This window comes from Excalfactoria chinensis, chromosome 15 (genome assembly GCF_039878825.1).
Source record: "Excalfactoria chinensis isolate bCotChi1 chromosome 15, bCotChi1.hap2, whole genome shotgun sequence".
Lineage (NCBI taxonomy): Eukaryota > Metazoa > Chordata > Aves > Galliformes > Phasianidae > Excalfactoria > Excalfactoria chinensis.
The window spans coordinates 11391164-11404889 of NC_092839.1; the positions used below are offsets into that span (position 1 = coordinate 11391164).

General features: G+C 41.2%; 1 protein-coding gene across 1 annotated transcript in view; it reads left to right on the forward strand.

Moving 5' to 3' along the window:
* The window catches only part of LOC140259329 (uncharacterized), a 51426-nt gene extending 42433 nt beyond the window's left edge, over window positions 1-8993 (forward strand). The window contains exons 12-20 of the mRNA XM_072350541.1: window positions 329-440; window positions 1706-1796; window positions 2165-2251; window positions 3043-3195; window positions 4555-4684; window positions 4809-4841; window positions 6282-6385; window positions 7097-7180; window positions 8338-8993. Coding sequence (XP_072206642.1) covers window positions 329-440; window positions 1706-1796; window positions 2165-2251; window positions 3043-3195; window positions 4555-4684; window positions 4809-4841; window positions 6282-6385; window positions 7097-7180; window positions 8338-8460 — 917 coding nt within the window. The 3' untranslated portion in view covers window positions 8461-8993. The remainder of the gene's footprint in view (window positions 1-328; window positions 441-1705; window positions 1797-2164; window positions 2252-3042; window positions 3196-4554; window positions 4685-4808; window positions 4842-6281; window positions 6386-7096; window positions 7181-8337) is intronic.
* Window positions 8994-13726: the final 4733 nt, after the last annotated feature.

The window sequence follows — 13726 nt, forward strand, 5'->3', positions numbered from 1 at the left end:
GGATTCAGGGAAAAAAATATGTTGAATGTAAATCTGAGTGCAATAAAAATATATAATATTAATAATAAACATCTGAGTGCCTTTTGATAACAGCATCTTGATAGCTCTGCCTCAAGCTCTGGCTATGTTCTGATGAGTGCATTTTTGCTTGTCTGCTGCCACATGTATTTAAAGGAAATATGAAGGCTGAGTTTTACTTTAGTCTTAACAGCAGCTCTTTGTTTTTGTTTTATTTTAAATCTGAAAAGTAAATTTGAAATAAGTGGGGGATTTTTTCTTCCCTACAGCATTTTCTTCCATGTAATCTGAGGATCCTTTTTTTCCCCAGGCATTTTTCTTAAAAGTTTCCGTATAAAACCAAGTGAGCTGAAAGAAAAGCTGTACATTATCCATGAGGAGAGTGGTGGGCTTACAGATGAACAGATTACGACACTACGAAGGTAATCTTTAGGATTCAGTTGTTTATTTATTACAAATTCAATGTTTTGGAGAAAGCGAATTTTTCTGCAAATAACAGGAAATTCAGGAAGGGTGCTATTGAGATGCCAGATCTATCCTGTCCATAGATAAAATGGGAGGGCTGCGCACAGAAGGAAGACCTCTGTCACCAGTGTTACAGAAGCTTCACTGTAGGGTATCAGTACTTCCGAGTGACAGAGGCTTGCAGGTTTAAAATTGCCGTTAAAATTAATTATATTAAATTTGGGGAACTTTTAAAAACCCACCACCACCAAAATAATAATTATACAGAAAGAAATACGTTTCAGAGGCATGTGAACTTTGGGGAGGTTTCCATTGCACTTTCAAGTTCCCATGCAAGGGATGTGATAGCTATGCCATTTCATTGCATGCATTATTATGCAAATATGAGGTAAAAATGAGAAAATTGAGTGTTTTGATAAAAGGGATCTCAGGAAAAAAAAGGGTGATACTGGCAAAGAAAGTGAAGAAGTATTATTTTTTTAACTGTTGATGTGCCGACTCCTTGTGGAGTGAGTTGAATTCTGGCCTTACAGTTCTGGCCTGATCCTCATTGGTACAGTAGTGTTAAAGTTTGCAGAACTGTTTCTGCAGTTAGTAATGAAAGCAGGTAGAACAGATGTGGAACATATGGAATTAATGTCATTGTGTGTGGTGGGGTGGGCACAGTTTGCCTCCAACAAGCCGCCTCGTAACACAGCCTGCTCTTCTCTGCTCGTATTTCCAACAAGTTCTTGCTGGAGAAAAGCTGATTGAGCACAGCCATAACTGCATAAACGTCTGCATTGTTACCAGGTGCTTCTGAAATGTCGTCAGATGGTTGTTCATCCAGTAAATGAAAGGAATGCACATATGTATCATGCACAGAATTAATGAACCTCTTTGGAAAGTGGAGCATTAATTCCCTTCTGCTACAGTTTTACCTTCCCCAGAATAGGCCACGGCATTGTAAATTGTCTGTAGATCTGCAGATGAACGCTACTGGCTTACTGTCAAGTCTTGTGCATGTATAAATGTTTCCAGAAATGCAGATCTAGCTGCAGACTGTTGCTTCTCTTGCACTGTTGGTTCAAATATCAATAAAGTATAAATGGTTAACAAATAAACATGTAATATGTAAAACGAGAAAGTGGAATAAGTTCTAAAGCATGGAGTAGAATGACTGTATGACATTATGGCAGTGTTCAAGGGTGAGGAGATCTGATCTTTGTCTGCTGTTTTGCAGATACATGCTGACACCGAAGGATGCAGAGAAGTACCAGTTGTTCCGGGGGTGCCCCTCAGAGCTGCATATAGTTGATCAGTTTATGTTGGAGGTAGGAAGGCACAGTGTTAAAACACACTGCATGCTATTTCTAACACCCTCTTCTGGATAAAATCACTACAAAGAACTGTTCTTGGGCACTTAAATTTACAGTCTTAACAAGAATTGTTATAAGAAGGTTTATCTGAGAAAGAGTTGAGACAGTAAAAGTGTATAAAGAGATCTGTAAAAGCCATTTTGTATCTCCTACTAACATGCCTTCCCCTCCCCCAAAACAAGAACCAGTTACTCTGAAACAGATTTCCAAAATCTCTAGACATAAAGCTGTACACATTTAACTGCTCTTGCTTGTGAGAAATGTGTGCCACGGACTTTAATGGTGTCTGGCCCTACAAGCCTTCTCTGTTCAATTCTATGCAGATGTGTAAAATCCCCCACTTAGGCCAGAGGTTGGATCTCCTGCTTGCCATACGTGAACTGCCTGTGAGCATGGGAGATTTGGAGCCTGTAAGTAATGACAGCTTCACCATTCATTACCAAAATCTATCAGTCAAACATTAGAAGCCTTGATGTGCCTTTCAAAGCTGTATGACAAGGGATTTCTTTTTTTTCACTAGCAAGATATAGCAAGATATTCTACTATACTCAATAGTGTGAATAATGTGAGCAATTAATAGGGTCATAACCCAGGCAGCCTAATATAAAAAGTACCATTTCATGATACTGTTCAGATGTAAAAAAGGGTTAAAAAAAAATTACAGACTTTTTAAAACTAGATCATGTCTTTGATGGAAACAAATCCACCTCCTGTGTCTGTTGCCCCAGAAGGGAGGTGATGGCCCTGTGAAAGCAGTTGATACTAAATGTGATTGCAGGGAAACTGTACCAAGAATTTTGATTAGTCTTCAGCTGGTGTAAACAAGAGAGAGGTGAAGGATGGAGAACCTTCTGCTGCACTTCGGGCTATTTGCTTCCCCTGATGCTTGGCATTTGGAGCAATCTGGCTCATTCAAACAACACACTTTTTCTTCTGAAGCATTTTGAGAGATGAGGTTGAAGTTCTCTTGGCAGTGCTAGTTTGGTGGCCACAGAGGATCTGACCTCCAACTCAGGCAATTGTGCCAACACCAGCTTTGCTTTGCTGGGGAACAGAACCGCTCCTCCCTGACAGCCCTTGGCCTTTCCCAGAGGAAGCTCGATGGGAAATTAGCAGTGTGACTTGCTTCAGGTGGGGACAACGAGGCAAGGCAAAGAACAATTATGGGCACCATAGTTCTACTTGCATGTTTGTGTTTCAGCTAATAAACCAGAAAATCCAAGCAAGTAAGCAGCTGCACTCCAGCCAGAAATTTGTTGCTGTCTTGGAGTACATTTTAGCCATTGGAAACCATTTAAATGAAAATGCAGGAAAAGAAAAGGCAAAAGGATTTCGATTGTCATCTTTGACCAAAGTGAGTAAATATTTTTCTTTTCATTAAGTCATTGTATTATGATGTATGTTAGCCATTAGCATTACCACCGTTCTGCCCTGAGTGAGGAGAAAAGCAATCATTTTTAATGAGCAGCTAACATTTTAACATCTGCTCTTGGTCACACCAGAAACAAACTCCTGTTCAATAATGTATTCTGTAATGCGCACTGTAACAAGATGCATTTCCCCATTTCAGACAGTGGTGCTGGCTGGATGGGGACACTGCGGTGCTGAATGTGCTGTGTTTCTAATGAGGGAGAGCATCAAGATGCTGATGGCCCTGATACTGAGATCCCCTGGCTGGGAGAGACATCTGAACTGCAGACCCTTGTCTTAAAGAGTGTTTTGCAGCTTTGTGCAGAGCACTGTCATACAGACCTGTTTCATTTCACTGTCTGTAGGCTGTAACCACAGCATTCCTTCTGCAGTGGAGTAATTCCTTTCCTTAGTGCTTCTTTTTGCTCTAATGCAAAGCTCTTCTGCAACAACTGGACCCATGCAATTTTAGGTTCCAAAAGTAGAGTATAAATAAATGAACAAATGCAAAGGGAGGGAACTTTGCCTGGCTCAACAGTTCTAACACCCCCCCAACCCACCAGTGCTCTAGTGGATGAATGGCTGGGCAGGGAGGTGGCTGCTGTGATCTTTTGTCTCTCCTGACAGAGATGTGCTCTATGAACAAACATCATCTCTGCCTGGTCTGTAAGTAGAAGAGAGGAGGGTTTTGTTTATTTATATATGTATATATATAATTTTATTTTATTATTATTTTTTGTAAGGTATCTTTCCCATCTGGGGCTTTAATATACGAGTGAGTGAATGATTTATAACTCCAGTGGCAATTCTGAAACACAACTTTTTCTTTTTCTTTTTCTTTTCTTTTTTTTTTTTTTTTTAATATCAGTTGTAATACTGTATCAATCATAATGAAAAATGCCAACAAAATCATTTTCTGCCACAGCGCATCTTCCCAGATTCAATTAAGGAACTTCACTGCCTTCACAAACACAACACGCTGCTTTTACGTGGAAAGGAATGATGGCTCCGTTTGGAGGACCAAAATGAGTTGCAGTCACTTAGGATACCTTAAGTTATTAAGAATGTGTGAATAAGAAAACACAAAAGAACACAAAGAAGGTGAACGGATATGAAAACATAAAGTTTGATCTTAATCGAGAGTGTCTGAGAAGCGGCAGATTGAAAAGGGGACGTTTAATTTCATTGTGTTTTCTATTCTTGTCAGATTTACCCAGGAGATTTCAACATCTCTGCTGCTCCTGTAGTTTTTAAAGAAGTCTATCAGCTCGGTTTGTCAGTTACTGCTCTGTTCTATTTGCAGTTGTCTCTGCTGCGGGGCAAGGAGAGGACGTTCACCTTGCTCCATGCCCTTGTGGAACAGATCTCCTTACATGAGCCTGATCTGGTGAAATTCTCTCAGGAACTGACAGAATTTGAAGCTGTTCCTGATGGTAAGAGGAGGGAGGGGAAGAAAAGCCACCAAATAATGGAATCCCCCAACTTCTGTTGGAACTTCCATCCTAAAGTACGAATGATATTTAGCGGTGCGTTTTTCCATCTCTTTTTCCTTTCCAGCTTCCATGAAGGGCCTAAGTGCTGAAGTTGATGGTATGTAAATGTGGTTTCTAAATTCAGAGAGAGATTTTCATACTTTGTGCAGTCGTTTGGAACTGGCTTTTATTGCACTTCTGTAGTTTGTAAGGAGAGGTAAATATACAAATACTGAGGTATGGTGTTGCTATGGTGATATTTAGCCTGTCATTTTACTGTGAAGTTTTTAAAAAGAAAGTAAAGCGTTCCCAGGTGGTTCAGAAATACAAAAAGTATATATGCTGCTCGGGGTAAATAGAGTTTATTTTAAACCAGAGATGTTAGCAATATGAGCACTCTGTCCCCATTACTGCTGTAAGGTTGTCTCAGAGCAGCCAGTGCAGCAGGAGGAACCTTTGCACAGTTTAGCAGTGAAGTTCAAGAATGTCTTTGAACCAAACTGGAGTCCATCTCTAGAAAGGAGTCTCACACCACTGGAGTCAGTAGGAGAGGACAGAATAAAGTCACTCAAATGTAAGACAGATTTTGGGAGACATCTACAACTTTGAACAGCACAGTAAGGTGACCGGCAAAGCCAGTGGATTTTAGAGTGAGCTCTTTGAGGGCTGATAGAGAAGATACCTACATGGGTAAAAATAACTTACATTGTGTTTAACATTTATAAAAATCTGTCCTTTGGAAATGTGGCATGGACACTGACCGAATGTCGCCACAGGCTAATTCCCATCTCAGCATCTTGTAACATGTCTTAATGACCATTGCTCTCAGCTCGTGGTTTGAAAAATGCTTGTCCCAGTTTTGCTGGGCTTGTGGAAGCAGACAGGCATCTAACTCAAGGCGACCAAAGGCACTCTCTTATCTTCTAAGTACTGTTCTCCAGAGCAGACAATGAAAGAGATAGACAAAATGCTTCTGATCCAGCCTTTCACACCAGGTTGTTCAAGGCATGTCCTGGGGCTCACGCAGTGTGTAGAGCTCATGAGCAACCTGAGCCAGTTCAGGATTGAGTCACTGCATCCAAAGCTGTGCCCTCTCCTCCCATTCCATACAGCCAAAGCTTTCACGATGGCAATCTGCTGTAGGATTTTCTGCCAACTGCCAAGATTTCTTACTATTACGAAGAGGAGAATTTTTCTTTTTTTATCTTTAAAAGAAGCCTGAATTTTCTGTACAAATAGGTAGGTTGGAAGAATGTTATTTTCACATCTAATTCCTAAAGCTAGGGAACATCAGATTTACAGCTGCTGCATAGCCACACTATTGACCTCTTCATTACTCTGCAGTTGCTTGTGGGGTGATCACATACTATTTCTTTCCCTTAAGATCCATGCTTCCTTTAGGATTTCTATTTTAAAACAGAAATTAAATATTTCTAGATGAACATACTATAGACCCAGAGTCTCCTGTTTTCTATGTCTCTTATAAATAAGACATTTACATTCCTTTGGTCACAACTGCACGCTCATGAAATTTCTCGCTTTTTTTCTCCTTTGTTAGTTCTAAAAAAGGAATTGGAAAATGTTACTCAGTGCAGGCGGCTTATCAAACCCAGGACAGCCAAAGCAACTCCCCAGGAGTCACAGTTCTTCAGGGAACTAAAGGTAACATTACCTCAACCTTATCTTGGGCTGGAGATAAAAGATCAGTAACCTCCTTGGGTTGTGCAGATTCCTGCCCTGACAAGTGGATTGGGAGCACCTGGGGAAAAGAGGCCTTTTATTTCTCTCTGATAGCATTTGATGAGGCATGGAAATGCCTTTTCAGAGCTTCCGTATCACTTGCTTTTGCTTCACAGGCAAACAGGCTGGAATGGATGAGGAGCAGATAGCTTCACAGTCAGCCGCAATAAGCACTTTGGAATAACAGCAATTTCAGAGCATATATAGATTTGTAGCAACTCCCTCTGCCCTTGGACAGCAGGGAGAATAGCATGGAGAAACAGCATCCAGAAGCTAGACTGAATTGTGATTATAGGTTGGCCTAAGATGATTCTGCCCATGCTAATAGCAGAGTGAGGTGGGCCGGGGAGCACTGCAGAAGGAGCTGCTGAGGACGTGCTGGTCGCCCTGTCTGCTTCTTGAATACTGCCTTGCTCACAAAAAGGCTGGGCAGTGCCCAATGGGATTTGTTTTTGTCTTTGATGCCTTCATAATTGCAAGGCAATTTATGTTCTTGATGTGTGCTTATCTTCTGCAAAACATGAAATTTTTGTGACATGAAAATTTTAACTTGAATTATCTTGTTTTCACTATTTAATATCTGCTCTGATACTACACTCCTATGCCAAATGAAGAAATTTTACTTTATTGCAGGATTTGATTCAGAAATATGAAGGGGATCTATCCCAGCTGTCAAAAAGATGTGAAGAAATGAAGAAGCTTTACAGCAGTGTGTTGGTACGTCTCATATTAAAATGCAATGGAAGAAACTTACATTTCTTTAGACAAGACAAATGCAGCGATTCCCATGTTCTATGGGGCTCACAGTGATACTGTCCACAGGAGCTTGAGAAAAAAAAATCATATCTAACACTGATGAAATGTTTTGGAGGAAAATCTGTTTTTTATTCTTCTTGAGGATTTATAGTTCACATGTTAAAGTGTTAATGGTCCAAAAGTACGTGTGTAGAAAGGTGGATGTTTGGAATCTCAAGTTTTCTCCCAGCTGCTTTTTCCCTCCCTTCCCCTTATTTTCTAATGGTAGACATTTTGTATATTTCTTTGAATGGATGTATTTCTTCCAAATAATGTTCTTGCTGGGCGGATCCTTTTGTATATTTATGAGGCAGCAAAAATATAAAGCAAATATAAAACAGGATGGGTGATCAAAGCCCAGACCATTGGCTGATCCGTACTAGGAAGACTCAGCCAGGGACTATCTGACATGGAAATGGGCTGTAGGTAGCCATGGAAATCACATCGCTCATGAAACAAAAATCCACAGGCCCACCTTTGTGATTTCATATTCTGCTTATAAAATCCATAATGACCTTGGCATGCAATGCTTCTATGGAATTAACAATAAATTGGAGGTAACTGCCTGTGGAATAGCTGTGGGCTATCAACTTCTGGCAGATGGTTGCTAGCTCCAGGAAATGCCTCTCATTGCTGTTTAATTGATGGTGTGCTATAGGTGAGTGGAGAGGTGTGCCAAAGATCAAGAACCCGGAGCACCCAGGAGGTGCAATTAGGAACACAACAGGCCAAACTATTAATCAGGTATTGCTGGTTAATGTGCAAGTTTTTGTGGCTGGATTGTAGTGGATTTCTGCTCTTTGGTGCTTGATCTGCAGTCCAGCCAGAGAAGCTGCTTTGTGCAGAAAGCCAGGAAACATTAACTGTGGTGTTTTAATGACAACGCCCATGGCCACTTCTGCTTCAGGTGTTTTTGGATCTCAGTTTAATGGACATTTTGTCCAGCTCCAAGTTTTCTGATTAATAATGATAATAAAGTATTCAGCCTTTCTCTTGCTCTCTTCATTACATTACAATCTTGGGCACAGATTTATTTGAATAATATCAAAGTTAAATATTTTTCTCTTTTAAATTTACAGGTAAAATTTGGAGAACCACAAGACCTGGACTCTCAGGAGCTGTTTGGATGGATATCTGTGTTCATTATTGAGTTTAGAAAGGCTTGTGCTGAAGTCATGCAATACAGACAACGCTACTCATAAAAAAGGGGAGAGTGAATGTGTATCTGCCTGCCCAACTCTCACAATATTTTGGCTTTGATAGAGTCCAACAGATAGAAATGCTCAGCAGTCTCCATGGCTTCAATACTGAAAGAAACTAGAAAAGCTTAAATGTACTTATGCCTAAAATTGCCTTATTAGAATGCTCTCTCCAGTACCATGTGAGATTTCTCTCTATCCAGGTGCAATATGAACCTATATATAACCTGCAATATGCAGGTTTGCTGATGAGCAAAGATGCAGCTGCTCTTCCAGCTGTGTTTGGTCAATAGGCAAACCTGGAGCCTCCTGTCAATGCCAGCGGGCATCAGTGTGTAATTTATCTGCTTTAAATCCACCTCTCATCTCAGGGGAATTTTAAAAAAATGGAGGAAGAAGCTCAGTAGTCTCCATAGACACCCCAAAACCAACCAACAAAAAATAAATTGAAGAAGCAAATGGAAGGATTTTGTTTCACAAAAAACATGCTTGTTTTCTACAGTGGCAATGTTTGAATCTAGTCAGCATCGGAATAGTGACACCTGGCTGACACTGAAGTCAGTAGTGTCTGTATTGCAGGATCTATAGCATCTGTATGTGTCAGGATCTACAGCTGAAGATCACTCTTTTTTGGCTAGAAGAGGAAAATTCAATTCCTCTTTAGTTTCTTGCATCTCTGTATCACAGTGCACTACCTGGAGCACACATGTACATCATAAACAACACTTGCAGTATGTGATGTGTGTTATTCCTGCTCCAAAACTGGAACCATCTTCATTTATATGTGAGTCATGTAAGATAACCCTGTATACAAGTGCCATTTCCATGGTACCCGGATCCCTGCATCCCTGAACAGCACTCGTGATGGTCATGATAAGTTTTGTGTTTTTCTGCCATTACTTCAGCTCAGGAGTCCTGGGAAGACTCTTCTAACTAAGTAGTTTTCTCTCTTATTCTTTCTTTCTCCTGACTCTCTTTTCCCCCCAGTCTCTTTTCTCTCTTATTATATCTAACAGCTTGTACTTGTTTTATAGCTCAGCTGGCATGGCTTCTTCCAATTAAAAATACATTCTACACAGTAGCTGATATCTGCGTCTTTGCGTGAATATCCTGGAGCAACCGTTTAAAAAATTAATGACCAAATACCTTCTTGGCAAGCAGCTCTGCCCCTCCAGAGGACACGAAGCTTTCCCAAGGAATGGGAGCTTACAGAGAAGGCACGTTTCCATTTTCGCAAACAAGATACTTCTTCTGTGTCTGCCAGTGTCAGAGCTCATCTGATTTATATGTAAAAAGATGCTCTGTTTTAATGGTATTTGCTTGTACAGAATAATAGTTGTTACACCTCGGTGTTCATATAGAAGTTCTAAATGTCTCTGCAGACAACTTCTGTGGAACCCTTCCTTAGCAGCTGCCAGCAGTACCTTGCAAACCTGCAGCCACAAATGCTCATGTGTGAGGTGAGGCTCCAGGAGTGAACCCAGATGGAGCATTCCTACAAGGATCTGCATCCCAGATCTGTAGTATTTGTAAGTCTCGGCTAACTATTGCCCTGCAAAAGGCACCAAGCTTACTTTTGGCATATTATGAAGTGTGAAATCTGAATAAGGATGTGGTCCTGCTTGGTAAAATTGGTCTCAGTATTCAATGGAATGAAGCAAGGTTGTGGATCAGATGCTGTGTGCATTTTTGTTTCAGCCCAGCTGTGTAAAAACCAAGGGAACCTGTAGGGCACTAGCTGTAGAAGAACTGAAGCCTGAAGTTATTCTCAGCAAATACTCCTTCCTGTGGTGAAGTTGCTGGGAATGATGACTGAGGAGAACCAGTTTTCAGGGGTTATCAGCTGAGGACAAAAAGAAACACAGTGTGACCTGAGGAGCCTCATTTCACCATAAGAAGAGTTAAAAAAACAGTGACAGCAGTCACCTGGGAAAGACATCTACAGTCCAGGGAGAGAAATTGGTGAGTTCAGTGGATCTGATTCCTTAGCTGTGCAATAAGAGTATTGCTTTCTTCCTTGCATCTTTTTAAAGCATTTGCTACCAGAAAGAGATATTTATTGTTCCTGACAGCCTTTTCTTCTGTTAGAGTTGGCACATTTCAATAGATGGCACTACAAATCCTAATGCTGAGCCATTCTCCATGACTTCCACTCCGAGTACCATCACGAGTCTTCCAGTACAATCTCTCCCTTCTGAACATCAAACAAGCAGTGCAGCCAACGGGCAGTCTCCTAATGCACTCTTTTAGGCACATCTTTGAAGGCAAACTATTCCCACATTGGCTTTTGCTATGAAAGCCACCCTGTTAGCAATTTCTCTGGGACAAATCCTCCTGAGGGGAGGTAATCTGTGCACCTCTGTTGATGTCAAAGGAGATGCACTAAATTACACCACTTCGCTATCTAATTTTCTGGGGTTTTCTCGACATCGTGCTAGCAAACTGTATCAACAAAATGTGTTCAACGGTGTAAGCTAAATTGAGTGCCAGCAGATCATTGAATCCTTTGCAAACTCCATCCTGTGTGTTCTGTGCCCACATTGCCTGGGGGAACAGGTTCTGAAGATCAGAGCAGGCAGCAAACTGAGTTCCTTCCTCTTCCCTCCTACTAGAAAAGAACAATTTTCCTGCTAGGCTATTTGTTTCCCTTATTTTCTGACCCTATCTGATTTTATTCCACCTTAGCAAAATGCACGCTTCCTGTTTCATTCAGACACAATTGAAAATCTGAGACCATCACATAGGTCAACAGAGTGCCCCAAAAGTTGTTTACTTCCTAAAACGGCACAAAATGTATCAGGTAACTCAGCTAAAAACACAAAAAGGAGTTGTTGTTGCTGTTTTCTTTCTAGACATGAGCTGAAATGTCATAATAAACCAAGAATTTAATATACTTTGTTACGAGTTATAGAGCTTTGAGTACCTGCCATAGAGGTGTTAATGTCTGTATGAGCATTAGGTGGTTTTTTGGTCTTAGTCCACAAAAGCTCTATTTTTAATGAATATTCTGGGCATACATATAAGTCAGGAAGAGATTTTCTGGATAGATTTTGAATAAAAATTCACACAAGGAAAGTCAAGCTCTTTGTGGGCTGTCCTCAGCTGAGACTGATGATGAAATTTACCAACATATTGAAGTTGGGAACAACTGACCTAATAAAGAAGTAAAACGAACTGGCAGGGTCTTAGCTTTACACTGTTGTGAATCTGGACGAAGTGTATTGGACTCAGTGCAACTGTGGATAATTTGCACACCTCCAACCAGCAGCAACAACAACAAACTGCTGGCTGTGACTTGCAGAACCTGCCCAGGAGCATCTCCAGCCCTGATGTGCACTCTGTGCTCAGGTCTGCAGCACTGAGCAAACAGAGGGTTTGGCTGGGTGAGAAATACTGAATTAAGACCTGAAATGCCAGCGCTGTCAGCAGAGCTGAACGTTTGTACCCTCACACACAGGCAGACATTGTACTGTCTTTGTTTCGTAAATCACCTCTAAGATTCACATGGAATTTCTGAATTCCGTTTCCACTATAGAGTCATCAAAGCACTGTTAGTTAATTAGTTACTTTGTAACAGAATGCCAGGGAAATTACATCTGTTTGACTTCATGGGCAAAACCTTTTATTTTAGCTATTCCAGCCATGTACACACACATATATATATTTCCATACACCTTCTGTTTAAACAAATGAAGGGGAACTTACTTTTATAAAATATTTATTGAATCTTCTTAAGGCTCATTAAACTCATTAGCCAGGTGAGTTGGTTTTGCATTCAACCAGCAAACCAGTATCTGCAGGTCCTGGAGCCAGCTGTGCAGGAGGGCAGTTAGCCTGTACCAGCAGACAGATGGACAAGAATGGCAAAAGGCAGCAACAAGTGCGAGCCCACACCACTGAGCCCTATCAGTGCAGTTGGAGCCCATGTCTGCCTTTGCTTGCAGCCCTGCTGCTCCCTTTCCCTGCTGGGTCAGCAGAGCAGTGTGGGCTGCATCCAGGCAGAAGGGAACCGTGAGCTGAATCTCATCGCAATCCCATTCCTGAACATTGCTGCCATTTATTTTGCTCTTTTTAATTTTAAAGGAAGAAAGAAATCCCAGTTAGGGGGAGTGGATCAATACTAAGAAATTATTTGTCAGATAAAATAAGGATGATCATTAACCTCACCACTTATGAATTAAATCCAAAGCTCACATTGCCATTAGCCTTTCCCAAAGCCTCCTAGCAAACTTCTCCCATTTCCATCAGCAATTAGCTAACAGCCTGACCACCCAGACACTGCTATCACTTACAACCCTTCAGCTGGATGGGAAAAAACAAAGGAGGTATTTCACGATACAGTTCAGATATTTTTTGGATGAGAAGCAAAAAGACGAGAAGCTTTCTGTTTGCTTCAGGGTGGATTTGGGCTGTATGGCCAATGTTATCCCTCACCCTGCTCTCCCTGGTTGCTCCACAGCAGTCTGTGTGTGTGCTGCCGGGGTCAGCCCTGCCCCAGCCAGCAGCCCTGTTGGATGCCTGCAAGACCAGCAGTGGCTGTGTTCTCCATTTCAGTGCTTAATCCATTTGTGTCCAAAAGGTTCCCCACCACCATTACTTTCTGAGTTGTGATTTGGTGCCACATCTGAGCACTCAGAAAAGATTCTGTCTGCAGTGTTACTCTGCAGTGCTCCTGGTTCTGAACACCAAGAGTAATTTGTTTCCAGAAATAATTCAGTCTTTATTCCCATTTCAGCTCAAAATGCACCTTACCTGCTGGCCTCTATTTTGGTTTCATTTTCCCTGTAAATACATATGTATTTATTTACAAAACAGTGTGAAGCAGAATCTTAGTGTCTTCACACAGTTCTTTGCAAGTATTCCTCAGACAGTTGTTCCTGTGTGTGGGCACAAATCCTTTCATCTGCAGGTCCAACTTCTGACAAATAATAATAACAATATTGTTACGATGCAAATCTTTGTTTCCTTTCTTGTTTTGTTTCCTTGTTTACACCAAGTGGCTTTTCTCAGCTTGACTCTTCATCTTTGTTGGTGTCACTGGAAGAGGATATCAATGCATTCCTAGAAAACAGTGCAATTTCTTTTTTCACTCTTGTCTGAGTAAAGGGATTCCTTAAGGTTTGCATCTGGCTTTCAGAATTTGACAGAAGATTGTATTTATTACTGGCTAAGGGGACCTTGTGGCTGCTCTATGACTTCTTGAAGGTGGCAGGCAGTGCTGGTGGCCGCAGCTCCAGTAGCTCCAGATTGGTCTGGCAGCTCCGGGCAG